General features: G+C 42.5%; 3 protein-coding genes across 17 annotated transcripts in view; 2 read left to right on the top strand and 1 right to left on the bottom strand.

The window, feature by feature from the left end:
- PKNOX2 (PBX/knotted 1 homeobox 2) overlaps window positions 1-1,773 on the bottom strand; it is a 329,979-nt gene extending 328,206 nt beyond the window's left edge. For both annotated transcript variants that reach the window (XM_050755704.1, XM_050755705.1), the window contains exon 1: window positions 1,590-1,773. The gene's annotated coding sequence lies outside the window, so the exon portion shown is untranslated. The remainder of the gene's footprint in view (window positions 1-1,589) is intronic.
- HEPACAM (hepatic and glial cell adhesion molecule) overlaps window positions 1-22,852 on the top strand; it is a 543,784-nt gene that overhangs the window by 342,296 nt on the left and 178,636 nt on the right. The gene's annotated exons all lie outside the window — the stretch shown is intronic.
- TMEM218 (transmembrane protein 218) lies at window positions 1,919-16,614 on the top strand. 14 transcript variants are annotated; one of them, XM_050755746.1, is made up of 6 exons: window positions 1,919-2,073; window positions 2,381-2,719; window positions 10,850-10,925; window positions 11,341-11,527; window positions 12,349-12,451; window positions 15,917-16,614. In XM_050755746.1, the coding sequence occupies exons 4-6, from the start codon at window positions 11,418-11,420 to the stop codon at window positions 16,049-16,051; spliced, it is 348 nt and encodes a 115-aa protein (XP_050611703.1). In that variant the 5' UTR covers window positions 1,919-2,073; window positions 2,381-2,719; window positions 10,850-10,925; window positions 11,341-11,417; the 3' UTR covers window positions 16,052-16,614. The 14 variants fall into 14 exon arrangements, with proteins under 14 accessions (XP_050611703.1, XP_050611698.1, XP_050611701.1 ...); XM_050755741.1 differs by lacking the exon at window positions 2,381-2,719 and adding an exon at window positions 3,094-3,152 and having other exon boundaries at window positions 1,919-2,106; window positions 11,331-11,527; XM_050755752.1 differs by lacking the exons at window positions 1,919-2,073; window positions 2,381-2,719 and adding exons at window positions 8,152-8,698; window positions 12,132-12,209 and having other exon boundaries at window positions 11,331-11,527.

Below are 22,852 nucleotides of genomic sequence, written 5' to 3'. Positions count from 1 at the left end.
TTTGGCTGCGCTGCTGATGGACCAGACAATATGGCTGTGTGGCTGGATGGAGTGCAGGGACTGGTAGTTGGTGGAGGTGGTAAAGCAAATGGTGAAGCTCATGCTACCTAAGGAGAAAAGCCATATGACAGGACTCAAGTTCTGTTGAGCCAAGCCCATTTTTAATTTATAGCTTAACTGAAGCCAGTATGAACATTAGAAGTGTAAGAAAGTTAACTTTTCCAATCTCAAACTTTGAACTTTTGACCACTTTCCTCCAAAATATTAAGGTCTCAGAGTCAGTTCTGACCAACTAGTCTACACATTACTTTCCATCATTTGTCTCCATATTATTCTCCAGATACTCAGTGCTCATTCTTGCCTTGGCCTCTTTGCTCAAACTACTCTCTCTCCCTGGATTCTGTTCCACCTTTCCTGTTCCTACTCATATGCTACGACCCAGCATTAGTTCTAGCTCTATGATAAAGACATACATGCTAATTCCAGCCATAACAAAATATCCCCCAAATAATACAAGGGAAGAAGTGCTCTGGAAACTACAAAATGATCTGCAAATATGAAGTATTATTGTATTTTGGAGAAATTAATTGTACAATAGGGTTGGCCCATTGTTATATCTTGTTTTAAAGTGTTTCCTAGTTGTTTCATGTGTTGTTGACCTAACATTACAAAACCACAGGCTATTAAGACAGGAGTCACATCTCATTTCTGGTATATCTTCACAGTTCCTGACAGAACATAGCTGCAGTCAACACTCAATTCCAGTGAAATGAATTCATCAAAATAATGGATTTCTTAGCCACAGAGCTTCTCACTGGGCCAAGTAATGTTAAGTTGCTAAACACACAACAAATCATTGGTTATGTTATATGACTGCAAATGAAGCCTTGAAAGTAGAATAAATTTGAGACGTGCAGTTGATGAAATTCAAGCATCTTCTTCTTTTTGGTTCATAAAGCTGTGATTCAGGAGAATTCCTTCAATCAGAGATGCAGTGCTCTAAGATTGAATAGTTTGCTTCATGGTATTTCTGAATTTTGTTTAGGGTCAAAGGTTCAAACGGTGCAACTCTCCAATTTGGTATTGATTTTTGTTTTCCCTTCTTGATTCAGTGGTGGAGCACGTAGCCTGTCTGTCCTACTTCCTTTGGTTGTCCTGATTGATGCATCTTTTGGTCTAACAGGCCATAGCCTCAAAGCAAAGTCATGGCAAGCTTTAGTTGGCAGTAAGGTAACAGCAGTCTGCCAATAGCGTGGGCCAACTCCAGTTCCAGCAGCCTGGCGGCAGAGGGTTTACTTGATGGACCCAGGGCCGCTTCCCCAGTCTGTCCCGTGGGTAGAATGATCCTTGCCTTAGTCTGCTTCGCAAGGCTAATGGAAGAATTAAATGCCAAATAAAATAAGGCGAGATAAAGATAAATGAAGCGTGCTGTTATTATAACTGGTACTTCGTCCTCAGTTCCCTCCAGGAGGGTTGTTGGGGCACCTAATGACCGGGCCTAAGCTGACTTGTCCCCCACATCTTGCGCCCCACTCGAGCCAGTGGGTTGGGGAGTGAGATGTTCATCAGACCCCAGAAAACGCACTTACGTCTAGACAACTGTGCAGCTCTCCGGAGTTTGAGATCTGAGCCTCCCAGCCCCGCCGCTTCGCTGCCTGGATGCGCAATCTCTATGGTGACAGCGAGTGGGCCGGAAGAAGCCTCTCTCTTCCGCCCAACAACCCGCCCTCGGGCTAGACTGACCAATGGCCCAACGAGTTACGGAGAGATTATGTGATTGACATGGGGGGGGTGTGGCGTGCAGCTCGGACCGCTGCTACCCAACCGAACTGAGGTCGGGCCAAGGGCCGACAGGCACCGACCAATCGGAGGGCGTAACAAAGGGTGAAGAGCCAACCCACCGCGCTCGGCGTTGCCGGGAGCCGCGCTAGGCGTAAGCTAATAAGGAAGAAGTTGGGCGTTGAGAGAGCGACGCTGATTAGTGAATGTTAAATCACCTGAATGAAAGCCCACTTGTGATTCGCCCTAAGTAAACTGGAGCCCGGTGGGCTGGAACCGGCCGGAATCTGAGGTGTGAGTACTGCCTGGGTGGACAGTGGGATCCAGGTGAGGCGGGCAGAGGTGAGGAAAGCAGGGCGGCTGCGGAGAAGGGAGAAAAGTGGCGGGTCGGGCTGAGGTGGTTGGAAGAAGGCGTGGGCGGACGGCGGTGCACGGACCTCGCAGACCGCCCTTACAGCTGATCTGGCCCCAAGGCCCGGCTAATAAATACTTAATGTGAGGCAGAGAAGGAAGGGCTGTTCTGTGTTTCATACTCTTAAGAAAAGAAAGTGTCAGTGCCTGATTCAGATCTCTTATGATCAAGACCTTAATCCCTCTCCAGCTACTGGGAGGTGGCCAGGTGAACATTCTGAAGACGAGACATGGGGGGTATCGTTTTCCTGTCGCCAGTTTGAATCTGCAACAGAGTTGGGGAGAAGCTTAGAGTTCCAGTAGAGTGTTCCCAGGCTGCAGTGCTGTGAGATGCAGAGAGCGGAGAGACCGAGGCTCTGCAGCCGTTCCAACCCACAACACCGTCCAGGAGAGAGATGCAAGGACGAGACCTAGGTTTACTGATCCTCCTTTTCTATCAACGTGTTAAGAGCAGATGCTACATCGGTGGCATTTTGGGAGCTTGGCAACTGATTTTTTTCCCAGGCTTGCATTTTATCTCATTACAAAGGTAGAGGCGTTATTCTAATATTTTAAAATTCAAAAGATAGTGAAGTATTTAAAGTAGATACATAAAAGTGTGAAAGGAACCGCCCAGTTATTTTTGAAGGGTTGGAAAACAGCTATAAAGCAAAGTGGAAAGAACTGTTCCAGAAGAGCACTTCACTCCTGTAACCCACTGTTTTCTGTTGCTTTCAAGGGCTTGAGTCAGTGTGAAAATCGGGGGATGGGTGAGATATCTCCCACCAGCAGCAGCACTTAGGCCACATTACCCTCTGAGGAATCCACATTTGTCTTAGGTAGTAAGTCATCTTATAGTGGCCGTTAGTATTCTCACTCATGATGATCAGCCTGGTGATGAGTACTGTGTTTTTAATCCATTAGGTTACCTGTGCAGGGATCAGTCAATTTATTCCTATTTTCTCTGACAGCTGGATGAAAGGGTATGTAGAAACAATCGTTAAATGAACACACACATCTAAAAGGTTTTGAACAAACTCTTTCCAGAGAAAAACCTCACAGCATTGAGCACAGAAGGAAAACATTGGCCTTGTAGTTGCTCTTGTCAGCTGCTGAACGGTTCAAATTTAAATTATTTTTTTCCACTCCAATCTACCTGCTTTAATTACCCTTGAAATCAGGTTGGCCAAGCCATCACTTCTCAAAGAAGGTTTACTGATGGCGTGAACAGTAAATAAAAACACTTCCGTTTTAATATTTTATTGTATTGTACTCAATAACAATAATTTAGCCATTCTAATATGGGAAATTATCACAGATATTATCACATTGAAATAAGATGAAAATGACTAGATGTTCTCTCTTCCCCTATAGCAGCACTCTATACTATACCCAGCTCTTCTTTTCTATGCTTTGTAAGAAAATGTATAGTTTGCTTATAAAGTTGTGAGCTCCATTCTTAAAAGAGCTTGGGAATATTTATCTTATTTACTTTAAAGCCATACCATATGTAAACCAATGTCTCATGAACTCTTAAGCTACTAAGGGGGATTGAAGGGCAACATTTCTAATGGTGCCAGCCAGCTTCAACTACCATTTGCCCTCTATTCTAACTGTTAGAGTTGATCCAAGTCTTCTAGGTTATTTGTGTAATATCCAGAATAGCACAAATTAAATTTAAATAGTTGTTTTCTTAAGGGCAGTACCATCAGGTCAGACAACTAAGCTAGAAACTTGTGTCATTTCTAACACCTTCTCCCTTGACACAGCTAAGACTGGAGTTCAGACCCTCATCTCTTATCTGGAGAATTGCGTTTCTTAACTGATCACCCAATTCATATGCATTCTGCTGCCCATTACCTTTTTAAAAATTAAAAATTATCACAAAAAATTTAAAAACAGAAAATAGTACATTGGGTAGTATAATATCTATGTTTCACCAATCAGATTAATAAATATTAACATTTTGGCACACCCGTTCAAGTTTTTTATTTTAAAGAAATAAAACATCACAGATTTAGTTCAGATCCCTTTTATTTCCACTCCCAACACCATTCCCTTTCCTTCCTCCCTCTCCAGAGGCAAACAGTCTTTTGAAATTGTCATACATCATTTATGCCCATGTTTTTATACTTTTGCCGTATATATGTACGTCAGAAACAATACATATTACTGCTTAAATTGTATTTAATTTAAAAAATACAAGTAGTATCATACTGTGGGTTCCATTTTGCAACTTGTTTTTGTCACTCAACATTGTTTTTTTGATATATTCACATCAATACATACAGATCAATTTCGTTTTAAATATTCATTATGAATATATAATATTGTATCTGTTCCCTGATTGATAGACATTTAAATTTTTTCCTGATGTTTTGCTATTGTAAACAAAGCTGCAATAAACACCTTGTACATGTCTCTTTATGCAAGAACTTTCTAGAACAGTGGTTCCCCAAAGAGATGTTGCTGCCTGTTTTAGGGTGTTTTGGAATTTGTGAAGATGTATTTTGTTACTCTTTGATTGGAGGCACTACTGGGGTTTACAGATCAGGAATGAGGGATACTGGATGTTCTGTAATGTATGGGACAGTCCTCACAACGAAGAATTGTCCTGTATCCTGTGCAACTTTTGAGTATCCCACAGGATACTCATTTATAATTATCTGAGTCTAGAGCCAAACTCCAGTTTTTGTATAAACATAATGTATTTTTTGGCACAGTTTAATATAGTAAAATTTCCAGGAATGCAGCTCTAATGTAAATCAGAGGAAAATTATACTTATTTGTGGTTTGGAACTTTAACAAGAGTTGTTCATCACTCTAGCAAATCACATAACTGAAGGCAGCACAGCTCGTGGTATTTGAGTTGCCAGAACAACACACCTGCATAGTCTGCATTTGAAGCTTTTGCGTTTGTGGTGATTCTAAGTTTAGGTGCAAGCATCTGACTACTGTACTTCATTATGTATTCTAGTGTAGTCAGCCTGAACATTTGTATATTTAAACATATGCTATTTCATTACAAATTACTTTCCATTTAAAATCGACTTCTGTATATCATACAGAGATCTAGTTTTATTATTTTCCTATTGGAGAATCATTTGTCCCAGCACTATCTATGAAGTTCTTTACCCACTGAATCATAAAGCCAGCTCTGTGCTTATAGGAAGTTCTCACAAATGCACGGATCTGTTTCTGGGTTCTTGATTTTATACCACTGGGCCATGTGTCTTTGTGCCACTATCACACTGTTTTAATTACTTTGGTTTTTTAATGTGTCTTGCGGCAGTTGGTAACAAGAAAGGCAAGTTGCCATCCTAGTTCTCAAAATTGTTTTGGCTATTCTTGGGTTTTTGCTCTTCCATATGAATTTAGGATCTGTTTTCAAGTTCCACAAAAAATTGTTTTTAGACGTTGGTTAGAATTGCATTGAATTTATAGGTTAAGGAAAATTGAGATTTTTTAATTGAACCATCCCATCCAGGAACACAGGTTATTTCTCTGTTCAGGTCTGCTTTATTTCTCTACCCAGGTCTTTACTGTTCAGGTCTGCTTTATTTCTCTAATCAGGTCTCTCTCTCTCTCTTTTTTTTTTTTGTCTTTGAATAAAGTTTTATAATTTTAGCTATACAAATCTTACTCATCTTTTGTTATAGTCATATTTATACAGATATACATATACATCTTTTGTTATAGTCATATTTATACAGATATACATATACATATCCACATCTTTTTGTTATGAAAGTTTCAAATATATTCAGATGTATAGAAAATTCCAGGATAGCAAACATCTACATACTCATTACCCAGCTTCAACAACTAGCTCATGACCAGTCGTGTTTTATGCCAGCCCCTTCACCTCCTCTCACTCAGATAATAGAAAGCTCCCAGAAACCCTTTTCTGTTATCTGTAATGTGCTACATGTGTGTATGCATATATCTTTATCATACTCTTTTAACAACATAATAATAGCATATTTTTCAATAATGTTTTTTCACTGAAAATACAAACAGTAATTTCCTAATACTATCAATTATCTGGATATTCTTCAGATTTCCCCAATCATTTCATAAAAGGTTTTTGCAATGCTTTGTTTGAATCAGGACCAAATAAGGGTCCGTATACTACACTTGGCTGACACATCTCTTGATATTCTTTCTGTAAAGTAAACATTTTAGTGAAGGGTAATACACATACAGAAAAGTATATAAATCCTAAGTGCATGGTTAGATACAACATCACCGTATGAATAAAGCCAGGTAACCAAAACCCAGATCAAGAAACAGAATTTTATCAGCATCTCATTGAACCCCCTACAGTCACTATGTTTCACAAGCCAACCAAACCCCTGACCTCTAGCGCCTAAAATTAGTTTGACCTGTTTTTGAACATTATATAAATGGAATCATATACTATGAACTCTTTAGCCTCTAGCTTTTTTTTCATTCAATATTTGTGAAATTCATCCACATTGTTGAGTATAGTTATAGTGTGTTCTTTCTCATTGCTTTATACTATTCTCATTGCTTTATACTACATAATGCTTTATATACTGTATGAATGGATTGTAGAGTACTATATCCACTCTATTGGTAGATATTTGGATTGTTTAATGTTTTAGCTATTTCAGGTAGGGCTGCAATCTTTGTTTTGAACTTAGGTGTGCATTTCTGTTGGGAATACATCTAAGAATAGAAGAGCTGGATGTAGGGTGCATTTATATTTAGCTTTATTAGATACTTCCAATAGTCTCCAAAGCAGTGGTTAACAAATTACGGCCCTTGCCAGCCGTATATGAAGGTTCCAGTTACTCCACATCTTTGTCAACACTTGGTGTTGTCTGTCGTTTCATGTTAGCCATTCTGGTGGGTATATGAAGCTACTGAATTTGGTTTTCATTTGCAATTTCTGGATGACTAATGAAGTTGAGCACCTTTTTACATATTTATTCTCATTCAGGTATCCTCTTTCTCAAGTGTTTATTCTTTTTTATCTGCTTGATCTATCAGTTTCTGAGACATATTTAAAATCTCTCACTAAATTAGTGGTTTTATCCATTTATTATAGTACTTCTGTCAGTTTTGGCTTTATATATTTGGAGGTTTTGTTGTTAGGTTCACATTTGTTTCAAGTTGTATCTTTTTACTGAATTGTTCCTTTTGTGACTGTTCTTATTATTTTTCAGAGCTTTACATCTATTTTGCTTGGTACTAATATTACTTCAGTAGCTTTTATTTTGTTTCGCTTGTTTTTTTTTTCAACTGTGGCTTAAAACAAAAACAAAAAAACATAAAATTTCCTGTCTTAACCATTTTTAAGAGTACAGATCAGCAGTGTTAAGTATATTCACGGTGTTGTGAAACAGAGCTCCAGAACGTTTTCATCTTGCAAAACTGAAACTCTATACTCATTGATGATCTCCCTATTCCCTCCTTCCCTGGTTTTTGTCTTGTTAATATTTGCTTTGCATGTCTTTCTCAATCTCTTTATTTTCAGCCTCTCATTATACTTTCTGTAGAACTTTTGTACACAGCTATTTTTAAAAAGAAAAATCTAAGAGAATTTCTTTTAGTAGCCAAATATAATGTTTCCTTGTACTACGATTACTGCTGTATTTGGGCTCATTTTTACAATCTTATTTTGTATTTTCCATTTTCCTTGCTTATTCTTTGTTCTGCCACCTACCTCACTACCACTGACCCTTGCCCCACTTTCTGTTTTCTTTACTTTTTTTTCACTTTACTAGTATAGAGCTATTTTTTCTATTTCTGTTGCTTGCTGTTTACCTATGTTTTTTTAAACTTGTATACTTAGCTTAAAAAACATATACCTCCTCCAAAACAAAATAACTGTAGAATGCTTTAACTTTGAACTATCCTTTTCCATCTACCAAATAACTGTTGAGTAATATTTAGTTCTTTCTGACTTTTAACCCCTCAAAAATTGTCATTATTACAGAACTCTTTACTGTCAATATTTCTTAGTATTTTTCTCACCAATCTTCCTACATCTCATACCTCCTTTCTTGGTTCATTTTCCTTCTTGCTGAAATATGTCTCTGAGTAGCTCTTCCACTGAGGATCCATGAGAGATGAACTACATTTCACCCTTTGTATGTCTGAAAACATCTTTATTTTACACTTACTCTTGAGGGAGTCTTACATGCCAGCCTGTGGGTTTAGTTTTGTCTCTGCTGGGATCCAGTGGGTTCTCACTTTTAGTCTAGTTTTCATGTTAATCTTTCTATTTGGGATTCCCGTATCACACTGGTAGTATTGAATCTCACACATGGATATGATGTGGGGTGGGGAATCAGATTTCTCTTGGGCTGTTGTTTTTTGACCTGTGGCCTGAAGCACTCAGCCAGCTTTCCTCCAGCTAAGTCAGTAGCAAATTTTTTAGACCCTATTTCAAGAGCTGGTCAGCCCTGTGAGGGCCCAGCTTTCTGCCTTGTTCCCATTGCGAGTTCTTTGCCATTGTGGGCTTGAGACCTTATCTGCCTTGAAGAGAATCACCCTGAAGGTCTGTATCAGGCAACAGTACCCCCATAGACTTTTAGGCTCAGCTCAGGCCTTGAGTTACATTTTTTTTTATAGCACTTAATGATTTTTCTTTATTGTTTTCAAGCTCTGCTGTGTACTAAATTCTTCTTGTTCCATTTTACTGAACATTTCTGTGTTTGCTGTTGTATGAGGCACTTCCCTTGTTAACTTCCGTCCAGCATATTGACCAGATGTTACAGTCATCTTTCTAAAACTCCGTATGATCCTTTCACTCCCTCACCTGATGTTTGTGGACTTGTTAGCACTGTGTCATTTATTCCTCCCACAGATACTTGTCGTGTATAATCTCTGTGCTAAGAACTGGGGTTACCACAGTGAGAAAGATACCAGGTCTCTGCCTTCGTGGAGTTTACTATTCTAGTTGGAGAGAGAGAAAATAAACTTGTAAACAAATAAATGAAAATATTAACTAGTTCTGTGAAAAGTGCTCTGAAGGAAATAGAGTGATGGAGAGTCAGTGTTTGAGGGTTACTTTAGAGAAGACACTCAGGGAACACCTCACTGAGGAGTGACATTTAAGCAGAAATCAGAAGGCTGAGGAAAGCCAGTCCTACAAATAGTAGCAGGCGTGCTTCGGGTTGAGAGTTAGTTCCAGGCATTGGAAACAGCAAGTACAAAGACCCAGAGATGGGGAAACCCTGGGCGTGTTAGAGTGACTGAGATGGTGCCCATGTGGCCCTAATGGGGGCAGACTGCTCCCCAGAGAAGTTAGGCATGCAGGTGGGCCCCAGGTCCCATCTCCCCTCACTCTGATTCTTTCTTAAACGTGCCTGTGCGGAGTACTTCCTTTGTAAAGCCCCTCTCACTATTGCCGTTCCCACTGCACTTCGCTTTTACCATCACTCAGAATGTAATATGGACACTTGTTTTCAGGACAGTGTTCTCCAATAGACCTTGAGCTTCTGTCAGAAGATACCTTATTCACCTTTGGCATCCCCAGCTTATAGCGCAGTGCTTTACATGGCAGGCACATCATAAATGTTGATTCAATAAATGTATTTTTTTAGCAGTTCATACTTAGACCCTCCTTTCCCATAACTTTATAACTTCTCATAGCTACTGTTTTCGTGGTATTTAAGCCATGAGGGTAAAGAAAACCAGCAACCTTGAGGAGTGTGTTTGCTTAAGACTTGTCTCCGATGCTGAAAAGGAAAGCCAGGGGGGGCAGTGCGGTGTGCTGTTCCTCTGCTGTGAGTCGAATGGTGCTCCCCAAAAATATATGTCTACATCCTCACCCCTGGAATCTGTGACTGTGACCTCGTTTGACAAAAGGGTCTTTGCAGATTTAATTAAGTTAAGCATCTCAAGATAATACTAGATTATTTGTACAGACCCTAAATCCAATGACAAGTACCCTTACAGGAGCCAGAAAAGGTGAAGACAGACACAGCAGAATGCCATGGGAAGATGGAGGCAGAGACTGGTGTTGTGAGTTAAAAGCCAATGAACGGTACCTGGAGCTACCAGAAGTTGGAAGAGGCAGGGAAGGATTCTCCCCTAGAGCAGCCATCCCCAATCTTTTTGGCACCAGGGACTGGTTCCATGGAAGACAGTTTTTCCACAGGCGGATGCAGGGCGATGGTTTCAGGATGAAACTGTTCCACCTCAGATCTTCAGGCATTAGATTCTCCTAAGGAATCTGCAACCTAGATGCTTCGCACATGAAGTTCACAATAGGGTTCGTCCTCCTATGAGAACCTAATGCCGCCACTGATATGACAGGAGACGAAGCTTAGGCAGTAATGCTGGCTTGCCTGCTGCTCACCTCCTGCTGTGCAGCCCAGTTCCTAAAAGGCCATGGACCAGTGCCAGTCCATGGCCCAGGGGTTGGGGACCCCTGCCCTAGAGCCTTTGGAGGGAGTACAGCCCTGCTGACACCTTTATTTTGGATTGCTGGCCTCTAGAACTGTGAGAAGACAAATTTCTATTTTGAGCCGCTAATTAGGAAACTAATAGGTACCCCATCGCGCTTATATTTCACCCATCTGTAACATGGCTATAGTCATACTTTTCTCAGAAGCTTCACGCTGGGATTGAATGAGATATGTTTGCATGGCACTTAGCACACATAAATGTTCAAATATAGTGATGGCTGTTCCTCTTGTTTAAGGACTGAGAGTTTTCGTCCTCTTGAATAAGAACTCGACAATAGACTGAGAACTTACTGTCTTGTGATCGATTGCCTGGTGAGTCAAAGCTCACACCTGAGAGCTCCAACTTCTGCTTTGGCCCTGGAGTTCCTTCCCATGCCCCGGTGTCTTCTAACAGTTCTTAGGGTTTTGTATCAAGAGAGGGTTCCGTTTTCTCCCGTGGGCTGGGGGAAGAGGTCAAAGTAGAACTCAGGTACCGAATTTGAAGGGAAACCCTCAGAAAGACCTTCTGAGTGCAGAGCAGAAAACACGCCTCTCGGTCCCCGCCAAAGAGAAAGGCTTTGGCTTCTACATTTCCAGTTTCCATTAAGGGACTCTGGGCCTGGACATTTCTGAAAATTAATGACCTGTACTGAGTAATCCTCCTAACACACTGATCATCAGAAAATTCCCTGTACTGAGTTTAGGCTTTCTGTATTTGTCTGAATGCCTTCATGGGAGTGTGTGGCAGGAAGGCGGCGCTGGAGCACAGAGGACACTTGATCGTGCGGCGCGCAGGGCGGGGGGCCGCCGCTGCCTCCCCGCGGGATGGCTGGCACTGTGCTGGGAGTCGGTGCGGGCGTGTTCATCTTAGCCCTGCTGTGGGTGTCAGTGCTGCTGCTGTGTGTGCTGCTGTCCAGGGCCTCCGGGGCGGCGAGGTAAGGCATTCTTTCCAGCTGGGAGTCCCAGGTAAAGCAATTAGAGGCAAAATCGCTGATGCTCATTAAACATTTAGAATTTAAGAGATCAGTTTTGTAATTACTGGCAGTTTGAATGAGTTGCATTTTAACCTCTTTTTATAAGCACGAACTGTGTTATTTATGCTTGGAAGCCGAGATGGGAGAAGGAAGCGGTGTTCTTGAGTTCTAACTGTGGCAGGAAATTCTGCTTTCACTGCTGATTGAATTTCTGGAGGTCGCACGTGTGTGTGTTTATGAATTGTTCAGATTTATGGCAGAGGCTTGGTCCGGTCCCCGAGGCTCTAGCCCTGGACCCAGGAAAACTAAAGCAACATGTGATGAGTTGGGCCTGCTTGCTATATCACGCGTTGCCTTCAGAACAGGGTTAGGCCATAAACCGACTCTGAAAAAACTGTAGAGTTGCACCAAGATAGTGTTAGTATGAAGCAGAGAGTTGTAGAATTTTCTGAAGTATTCTGTTCTAAAAACAACAGAAGTGGAGGTGGAGAGGGGATGCTTTGGTTTTTCTCGATTATGACTTTGGGCAGAAGTAAAAATAAAAACTACCCATTTCCGTTCCTAGGAATTGGGAATTACCAAGAATAAACGGGAATGCACCTAGCTGGTGCCTGTCTAGGAAGAAGGACTTTGGTATGAAGAGGTTATTGACAGCAGGTCTCTGGACATTGTTAAGGGACTGAAACATAGAATATTGGCTCCAAGGAAGAGTCTTTCCAGACCTAACTGATCAGAGAAAAAACTGTAAACAGTGCTTTTAATATATGTCTTTTTGACCCCAGGTTCTCTGTCATTTTTTTATTCTTCGGTGCTGTGATCATCACGTCAGTTCTGTTGCTTTTCCCACGAGCTGGTGAATTCCCAGCCCCGGAGGTGGAAGTTAAGGTAAAGCTGTTGGTTTTGTTTTGCCTCCTGAGCTGTAACTCTTGTTTCTCTTCATCTGTATGTCCATCCTGCCCTCGATGTTCTCTGACACCGGGTTTCCCAAGATGTCAGAAATGTAAAGTTCAACCAATGGTAGGGAACGTTCAGAGAGAGTTTTAAGTTTCCCTGCCCCTTCACTCAGGAAAATAATCTTACTCTGAATTCCACCTCTAAGCCCACCAGGCAGTTATTTGCCTGATTTGGTCTCATCTCCAGTTTGCATCAAGTTGAAAACAGCCTGTGGGAAAGCCACATCGTACCATGCGGACAGAAAAAAAAAGAAAATGAAATAAGGATAGTCACAGGCCTGCGCCCGAGGTGGAAGGGTTCCCATTCCTGGCAGCCTGGGCTCCTAACCGCAGATCCTGGACTGAAACTGATGTGGTGCCCTGAGGGTGCTGAGGACATGCTTCTCCAACTGCATGTGCTAGAATCTTCCCAACGGTCTTCTGGGAGTTCTTTGGTCCTCGTGCCTGGGACCATACCTGCCAGCACCCACGTCTTTAAATGGATTTTTATCATCTCTCTCAGAGTCCTTCTCTGGAGTTCTTTACCATGGCATTGCCATGCCTGGCTGGTCTCAGACCCATGGGATCTTGACAATGGCATTGACCTCTTCTGTCCCACTACTCCTTCTCACAGCTTTCCTCTTAAGCTTCATTTTGATGTTTTAAGTGATAGGCATGAAAATAGCTAAAATTCTTTAAGGGATTTCTGTGTGCCAGGTCCTGTGCCAAACACTTTGTTTGCATTGTCTCATTTAAACCTCAGGACAGCCCTAAGTAGTATGACATAGGTACCATTATTATCCCCATTTTGTAGGTAAGAACACTGAGTCTGTCAGAGGTTAAGGTAACTTGCCCAAGGCCACATAGCAAGAGGCAGAACAAGGATTCAAGCTGAGGTCCGTCTTCAAAATCTTCATCGTTGAGAACTCAACAGAATATCCAGGGCAGTCCCAGAGAGCTCATGGGTTAGCATTTTGACACTAGACGACAACAGTATACAAGAATATACGTGTAACTTTTGAACTAAAATTGACACTCTAGGATTAACTATGGCAAGAGGAAGGAAATTAAACTCCAAGGGAAATAGTACTTACCACACGCAATTAAGGAATTATTTCCATTGATGCCAGTTTGTTGTCAGTATTTGGAAAATACTCTGGAGGTCTGAGTACCACGTGTGTGAGCCGGGGCAAATTCCCACCTCATTTATCTTTTTTTTTTTTTTTTTTTTTGAGAGAGAGTCTCGCTCTGTCAGCCAGGCTGGAATGCAGTGGCACGATCTCAGCACACTGCAACCTCCGTCTCCTGGGCTCAAGCAATTCTCCTGCCTCAGCCTCCTGAGTAGCTGTGATTATAGGCATGTGCCACCACACCCAGCTAATTTTTTTATTTTTAGTAGAGATAGGGTTTCACCATGTTGGCCAGGCTGGTCTCGAACTGACCTCAGATCACTCAGCCTCAGCCTCCCAAAGTGCTGGGATTACAGATGTGAGCCACTGAATCCGGTCGCTTTCCTTGTCTTTTAAGGGGGAGAGTGATATAGGCTGCCACATTTTTGGATGCTGCAGATATAAACATTGGGAGAAGGGCACAGAGCAAACACATTTTTGAAATCAATCCCTCTATTCTCTGTCATATGAGTTTCAGACCCAGGAGGCAAGAATGGGGTTTGAGCAAAATACTTTTGTCAGCATGGCCGACAGAATTGGAGTTCTAATTTTCAGGTTTTGAGAGCTGGCCTTTGCAGCAGCCTGGCTCAATGCGGTATCAATAATACATGGCCTGGGCCTTCTGCACCCAGGGCCTGCTAATTGGCTAATTAAAAAGTGAAACGTGTCGAACGAGCAAACATGTGGCCCGCAAGAGACTTGTTCAGTACCGGAGCCAAGGTCAAAGTTATGTTAGAGCTGTTTTATCAAACTGACCTTTGTTGTAAGTTGACTGTTGGGGTAATCTCTGGAGCAGCTGAGGTGTCTTTGGATCTCGGTGATCCCACCAGGGCTTGGGTCTGAGAGGTGCTTTGCGTATGGCCGCTGTGTTAGTTTTCTATCGCTGCTGTAACAAATCGTGTGAACTAATGGCTCACAACACAGATGTATTATCTTACAGTTCTGTAGGTTAGAGTCCAAAATCAGTCTCATTGGGCTAAAACCAAGGGGTTGGCAGGGCAGCATTCCTTTCTGGAGGTTCTATTGGATAATCCACTTCCTTATCCTTTCCAGCTTCTAGAGGCTGCTCGTATTTCTTGGCTGACAGCCCCCTTGCTCTATCTTCAGAGCCAGTGACATCACACCTCACTGACGCTTCCATCCTCACCTCTCTTGCTCTGACCCTCTCTTCCACCTCCCTATTCAACTTAGAAGAATCCTTGTGATTACATTGGGTCCACCTGGATTGGATAATCCAGGTTATTCCCGCCTTTTTTAAGGGCAACTGATTGGCAATCTTAATTCTCCTTTAACATATAATCTAACTTATTCACAATTTCTGGGGATTAGGATGTGGATATCTTTGGGCCGTTATTCTGTCTACCATAATTGCCTTTCAGGTGTTTTGGATTCTCTCCTAGGTACTGGGATTTCAAACCTGTGAAGTCAGTCAGCCACTTGGTTGGTGGTGTTGCTCCATTAGGTCTGTAGATTAAATTGCTTTTTCCTGCTCAAATTTAAGCACCACCATTTGGATCTGGGGAGAGTGGGTCTCTGGAAGGGGACAGTGAACAAGTGGGTAGCGCCAACACCAATTACAGGGTTTTGTCAGCAAAGACCAACATCTTTGGGGCCTCGAGTGTAAGGCCAGGCAGCCCATTGTCTGCTTTGGGGCAAGTTACCTATCCTCTTAGTGTTTTAGTATCTCAGGTAAATTACCATTTTCCCTGCCCTGTGGCAAGGGACTCTCCCGCTGACAGCTTTAAAGTTAAGTCACCTTTCATTTTGAAAATGAACCCTCCTGAAATGGCAATGGATTGATGATTTTGGGGGTTGGGTCTTAGATACATGGGAGTTTATTATACTATTGCATTTTTATGTATGTTTAAAATTCTCTGTAATAAAATGTGTTTTAGCAACAACAAAAATGTGCCTTTCTAGGACCCAGCAAAAGCTTCTCATTAACTCTTTCAGATAATGGATTTCAGAATATAAAATAATTCATCCAGGGACTTCAAAGTGTCTACCAACCTCCTAAATTGAGCCATTTGTTCCCTGTACCTCATTGATCCCTTCTTGACCTGTGTCTTCTGCTCAGGGAGTTGAGGAAAAGATTCTTTTTTCTCCACGTACAGAGGAGACTCAGGGCAGGATGTTACTGGAAGTTACACTCATGAACTAGCTCTTGGCCCACTCATCACAGAGTTCAGATTAACCCAGCCAGGGTGCCTAACTGGTAGTAATTTCATTTTGATGTTTTCTTTCTCCAGATTGTGGATGACTTTTTCATTGGCCGCTATGTCCTGCTGGCTTTTCTTAGCGCCATCTTCCTTGGAAGCCTCTTCTTGGTTTTAATCCATCATGTTTTGGAGCCCATCTATGCCAAACCACTGCGCTCCTACTGACCACTCTTCGCGAAAACGAAAACCTGTTCTCTCCTTCATTGTGATGACATCGATGAGCAGAAAGACACTATTCAGAGCCTTGACAGCCCTCCTGCCGTAAGACTGGAGGAGTGTCCGTCCATCACGAAGACAAATCTCCTGAGTCCTGGCTTCCAGAAACAGGATTGCCAAATTGTCCCTGTGGGGCTAGATTCTTACCAGCTTAAGAAGGATATTGCTATCTTCTTAGTACCCGGACCTTAGGATTTCCAACTGTTTTGAAAGGGAAATAGTAACAGTGATCTGCTTAGAGTGGATTTTCACTCAAGTCCTTAGTGAGTGGATTTTGGGGAAAGGAGCACATGGGCTTCTGGTTCTTTTTGATAATATATAAAATTCTTCATTATGAAGTTGCGGTCGTTTGCAAAGGAGAGGCATTCAAATTCGAAAGGTTATTTTAATGTGATAATTTGGAAGACTTACTCAAATGTTGGTCATTGACCACTCTGTGCATGTATTTCTGCAGAGCTCTATAAAGGCAATGAGTGTCACTTCCCTCTGCTCTAATAAAGCAATAAATAATAGCTAAAGGGCTGACTTTCACTTTGAACTCTTGACCGTGGCCTTTTGAATCAAGTATCTTTAGGTTTCCTTGGGATTAGAGAAAAGGTATGGAAATATTGTCTTTTGTTGTTGTTGTTGTTGTTGTTGTTGTTTGGTCTTGCCATGTATCTATAGGTTTTTTTCTTCTATGATGTAGTGGGCTCTGTGTGCCTTATTTAATTACCATGAGTCCATTTTGGGGTGTCTTCTGTTTTCATCTTTGTAGCCCTTTCTCCAAAGCTAGTGAGGAAGGTATATTCTCAACATTAGATATCTTTATACTTATCTCATCTCCGAGACCAAATGAAATTTGCATTAAATGGAGGGGCTCTGGTCAGGTTCCACTTTGGAAGTCTGATCCTGACTTCCCAGAGCCATTTGAAAAAGAGTCTTCTGGCTTAAAATTAAGAACCAAGAAAACAAGTTGGAAAGAGATCACTGATGGAGTACGTGCTCTATGCCAGTGGCACACTAATTCCTTTGAGGTTTAATTTATTTAATTTTTACAACAGTCTCATTTTTATCATCCCCACTTTAAAGTAGAAAAACCGGAAGCTTAAAGAGATCAACTGACTTGCCCAAGCTTCACCTGACAGCCAGTGTGCAAACCCAGGTGTGGCAGGCCCCAGGGCTTGTCTCGGAAAGAAAACACACGAGGCTTTGTGGAACTCTGAGAGCTTGAGGTAGGTTAAGGCCACTGTTCCTTCACTTTCTTTCCTCAGTCCTGTTTTCAGGGTAGAGAAGGTACCCAGTCCTGCCACCCCAGAGGCAACTAAGCTCTAAATTCCAAGAAGAAAGAACAGGTAACCATTGAGAGTCATGGGCTGGTGAGGGGCAGGTATAGTTATCCCTACATCGAACCATTTCCTTTATCCTACTTAGTTTGTAAAAACTTTGCAGATAAGGCTTTGTACAGAAAACTTCAAAGGGAATAGTTTCCTAATCTGGCCTAGGGCACACAGGTAAGAAAAGAAGAAACATCCTCTAAGCAGGTTGAGGGAGAGAAAAAAGAATGCGTAAGTCTTGAGGGAAGTGAGACAAGCTGGGATCCTCATGCTATTGTGTTACTCTGTGAGTCTCCCTGTAGCCCAAGTGGAAGCTTGGCTCCTAACAAACACAAGCTGCCAATTGTTGCCTTCTTCTGAGAGCCTTGCTAAAAAAGTAACTCCGGGAAAACTCTTATAGGTTCCTGACCATGAATCCACCTTTTTTATTCCCCCCAAAAGTTACTCAACTATTAGATCAATGGATAATAACTGTGAGGTTTTGGGTGACTATCTAGATGGAGGAAAGTATATTAAGGTTGGAAACTAAATTCTATCCTTAATACTACTGTTTTCTTTTTTTTTTTTTTTTGGCCTGATGTAAGTGACAGGCTTATATGTTAAAGATTGGCTTTAGGCAAAAAAGAAATACTCTGTGCAAAGTTTATTTCAGCTTGACTTGACCTACCGTCTACAGACCTGGAGTCTGTAATTACCAGCTGTGGTGAAATGAATGATAGATTTCTTTCTACCTGCATACTCAGTGCAGTTATGCAAAAAATCCCCACGGGGTTGGGATAAGACGTAGAAGGCTGAGAGGGCTCAAAATGAATTTCACTGAGAGTTTGGCATGGGATAACCCTATAGTCAATGTCTGTTATGGTATCCTGTATGCTCGTGGCCTTCTTGGAGACAGGGCTCAGAGGTCATTCCTTAAACACAGACAGAAGTCATCTTAGTGTTCAGAACCATTCTGCGATCAGTGGCCTTAGAGCATGTTCCCTCCTCCACTCTTCCCTACCCAGAGGGGATCCTGTGGTAGACTGGTGATCCCCACTGTTTAGAAGGTGGAGAGGGAGAGTAAATCTCGGTTTCTATATAAGAAAATAGGTGATTTCTTAGCTTCTTAAAATTGTATCCTGACAAAAGCTGAGTTAGCAGGACACCACCCTATCCCCACAATGGAAATCACAATGGGTGATTTGTTGATAAGTTCCTTAAATTTTTCACTTATAAAAATGGAAGTAAAGCTACCATTCTTTGTGTACAATGTAAATTTAATGTAAAACTGCATCAGAATTACCATAGCAATGTCCAGGTACTAGGGAGTACACAGCCATTCATTCTCGCATCCTGCTGTTCATTCAGCATGTAGCCTGTAGGGTGTAAAGCACTAGTCCTGGTGGAGTAAGCCCATCAGAGAACTAGGCTGTGAGGTGTCTAGACTGTCTTCCTCTCTCCATCCTGGAAGGAGGGCATCCAATTTATTTTTAAATGTTTTTATTCTAACATAAAGCAATCCATTTTTTGTTCTGTTATTTAACAGAAACTTTAGTATCAACTCTATTTCATGGTTGTTGCAGTTGAAGTGTTTCTGGTTTATTTTTTGCTCAATGTGTAAAGAAACCTGCTGTGATTATTTTACAGATGAGAAACAGGCAGAGAGGACAAGGGATTTAAAAAGTTTCACAGTTAATTAGAAGTGGGGCTCCAACTTGACATCAGGATTCCTGACATCTCATTTCTCAAATAGTTTAAAGATCACTTTTGGCTTTCAAGTAACTCCTTATTTTTACATTGGTTAATAGTGTTTCTTAGTTATTTTTACCTGACATTTTCCTAACACATACCCAAAAAGGTAAAAGTTTCATTAAAGGATTCTAATGATCATTTTTAGTAGAAATAACAAACATTCAATCATCATTCCTTTGCTTAAACCTTTAATATCTGGCTGTTACATAGAAATGAATTTCCAGATGTGAGAATCAGAACCGTATGGAAACGAATCTGGAAAAGTGTTGATTATCCTCATAGGAGCATAAGAACTCAGGATTGGAAGAGATTTTATAGTTCATAAAGTTCAACCTTTAATCTCTATTTCCATCCCAATACTTGGAAATAAGTCTACGGTTCCACATGTCAAAATAACAATTTTTGTTACATTTAGCAAACATATGCTAGGCATTTTTCTAAGTGTGTTGTCAGTACTATGTCTTCCTCATATTGGCCCTATGAAGTAGGTACTCTTCATATCCCCATTTCACAGATGGGGAACAGGCACAGGGTGGTAGGGGTAAACAGGAGTCAGGATCCGAAGTCAGGCAGTTTGGCTCTAGAGTCTAAGAGCCTGACTACTTTCTGTTATAGGGTGTCGCTCCATAAGATAAACTCGAAGGAAAAGGAGGGGCAAGGGCAGGCAGTGAAAATCCACTTGATAGAAATACCAAGGAAAAGCGGCTGAGCCTGGTGGAAAAACCAGAACCTTAGGAATTGTGCAGGAGTCTGGGGGAAAGCGTGAACAGGCACGCAGGCCTCAGAGAGAGCTTCACGCGTTAGCCCCGTGTTTCTGGCAGGTCTCTGCTGTTAGACTTTGGTTTTCCCCTTGCTCAGAGCTACTAAACAGCTGAGCTGCTAGTAGACTAGGTTTTCAAGTTTCAAGAACACGGCCACCTCTCTTGTAAGCACCATTCAGCTGGAAGGTTGAGACTGGGTTGGTTTTCAGAGGTGCCAGTGGCAGAATCAAAGCCACACACTAGGAATTTTTGTTTTGTTTTCTACTTGACCTCTGTCTCTAGCAGATTATTGGTGGTGACCGTTTATGCAAAAAAAAAAAAAAAAAAAAATTCTGAGTCCCTATCCCCCCTTCAACCCCCGCTTCCCCGACCTTTTCTCAGTTTCCTGCCACCAAAGAAATGAGAGCTGGGATCGAAATCAGGCTCAGTGCCACAGACAGAATGAGAAAGTGTGTTTTTAATCATTTTCATCACATCATGCTGGGGATGATACAGTCTGTGCATTTAGTCCAAGTCCTGCCCTCGGAAAACTCTTGGGTGAGGTCGTCACACAGTAGCCCTTACGCTGTGCCTAACTGTTACGGGGCCAGCCCCTTCACTTGTTTTAAGCTTTGGGGATTTCTTTTGTTTGCTTGTGGTTATTTTCCTGCCTTTAAACTGGTCATACCCCAGTTTTACACTGGGAATATTATCAATTTCCTATTACTGTTGTAACATTGCCATAGACTTACTGGTTTCGAACAATTAACATTTATCGCTCCAGAGGTCAGAAACCAGAAATGGGTTTCGGGGGTAAAGGAAAGGCTTTGGAGACTCGGGAGAACCCTTTTCCTTGCCTTTGCCACCTTCTAGAGGCCACCCCCGTCCCCCTGGCTGGTGGACCCTTCCTCAGTCTTCAAGATAAGCAGAGCGGCATCTGCCTATCCCCATCACTCCTGCCTCCCTCTGATTCACACGGAGCCCTGATTCCGCTGGGTCCACCCATCAGTCTTTCCATCTCAAGAGCCTTCATCACATATGCAAAAATCTCATTTGTCATGTGAGGTAACATTCACTGGTTCTGGAAATTAGGATGTGGACATCTTGTGGGGGCACATTGTACCTACCACAGAATATAGGGCCCCTTCTGTAACTCTAAGCATGGCCTCCTTCCACCCCCATCGGCCACCCTCCCTACCTCCACACCTTTCAGTAGGAGGTCTGCTCCTTTGTTACGTCTCAGGATTCCCAACAGCAACTCTCCCACCCCCACTCAGACACCCAGGACGTGTTGAGTTCCTCCTGCCAGCCTCAGTCTTAGTTGTGGCCTCATGGTGTTAGGACCGACCAAGAGCTTCTTTCCCTTTCTTTTCTTTGCCTCTTGCCTCCTCCTCCTCCCCAAGCCACCCCACACACACTCGCCCAGCTTCCCAGTGGATCTCTAAGGGAGAAACGCAGAGAGTTATTGCTTTTTAATTACAAGTGCTATTGTAACATCTATAAGGAAGTACATTTTAAGCTTAATTGAGACCAAATGTGAAGTTAAATTAAATGAATAACTAATTAACGTAATGCTCCTGCATTGGCCCCGTGTGAGTGCTGAGACCCAGGGAGAAGGCAGGTACCAGGCCTCTGGTGAACAGGCTGTGCCCAGAGCTGCCCAAACAGGGCCAGCAACCTGGGACCTGGGAGATGGGTGCAGACAGGCAGATCTCAGGGCTGGGGTTCCGCCAACCTTCGGTATTTTTCCCAACTCCCTACCCACAGCCTAAGTCCTCATTTCTGAGGCCAGACCCTGAGCTCCCACAATGCCTTTTGCATGTATCTAGCGCTACACTTACCTGCCGGTAGGAGCCAATGCCATTTGTTTGGTTTTCAGTCTCTAAGGCCTAACATCGTAGGAGTTGGATAAGTATTCATGTTAACTTCCTCCCTCTTCCACTACCCCTCACTACCTTATCAAATGAATCATCCAAGTCCTGAGAATTCTGCCTTCATAAGGAAGAAGGACTCTTGCCGTTGCCCCTGGAATCGCCCTCCTGCCAGCCCTGTTCCTGCATGGCTGGACTAATGAACAGCGTAGCTCTCACCTGGAGCCACTGTCGCCGTGTATTTTCCTACTTATCCCCTAACTAGACAAGTTCTCCAAGGGCAGGAGTGTGATGACGATGTTTGTCTCCCTTCATACCAATCCTATGAGGTAGGTAATGTCATCATTTTCCTGATGACGAAACAGGCTTAAAGTTAGTAAGCAGTGAGCCGGCGAAGAGAAGACCTCCAGAGACCCATTCCTCTTCCCCTGCCCTCTGAAGAAGAAAGCAAGTTGAAAGTCTGAAAAGTCAAAAGGCGCCTGCTCCTGTCTCTCTTCTGGGAAGCAGGATGGAACCACAGCCCACCCTGGGCTGTATGATGGGATTGGGTCACCATCTAGTGGCTCATGTAAGCAACACAGCTTCTCCTTAAGCTCCTTAATTACAAGTGCTATTGGAGCATCTATAAGGAAGAACATTTTAAGCTTAATTGAGACCAAATGTGAAGTTAAATTAAATGAATAACTAATTTCATTTCATTCTCAATGTCAAAGAGCAGCGGAGAGCAGCTTTCGTGAATGCTGAACATAAGGCCAGAGTATAGCTCTTGCCCCTGTGGGCTCTGAGGACTTGGAAGTCCCTGGCTGACTCCTACGCTCAGAGCTGAAGTGACTGCAGGCAGGAGGAGCCTTCCCTGTTGGTTGCCACTGGCGCCTGTGCAGCCTGCTCCAGCGTGGAAGGGTGTGTATCTGGCTAATGCACCAGCCACCACATCCCAGGAAATGCAAGGCTTGTATCTTGTATGGCGCTCTAAGCTCCCAGTTTGCCCATACATCATCAGTGTCCTGAGCATCCCCCTCAGGAATGCCCACTGTCAGCAGCTTTAACCTACCCCCCTGGTGGTCCTGGGACCCCACTTCGGCAGCCCATGCG

Source organism: Macaca thibetana, chromosome 14 (genome assembly GCF_024542745.1).
Source record: "Macaca thibetana thibetana isolate TM-01 chromosome 14, ASM2454274v1, whole genome shotgun sequence".
Classification (NCBI taxonomy): Eukaryota; Metazoa; Chordata; class Mammalia; order Primates; family Cercopithecidae; genus Macaca; species Macaca thibetana.
This window is presented reverse-complemented; position numbering and strand designations above follow the sequence as displayed.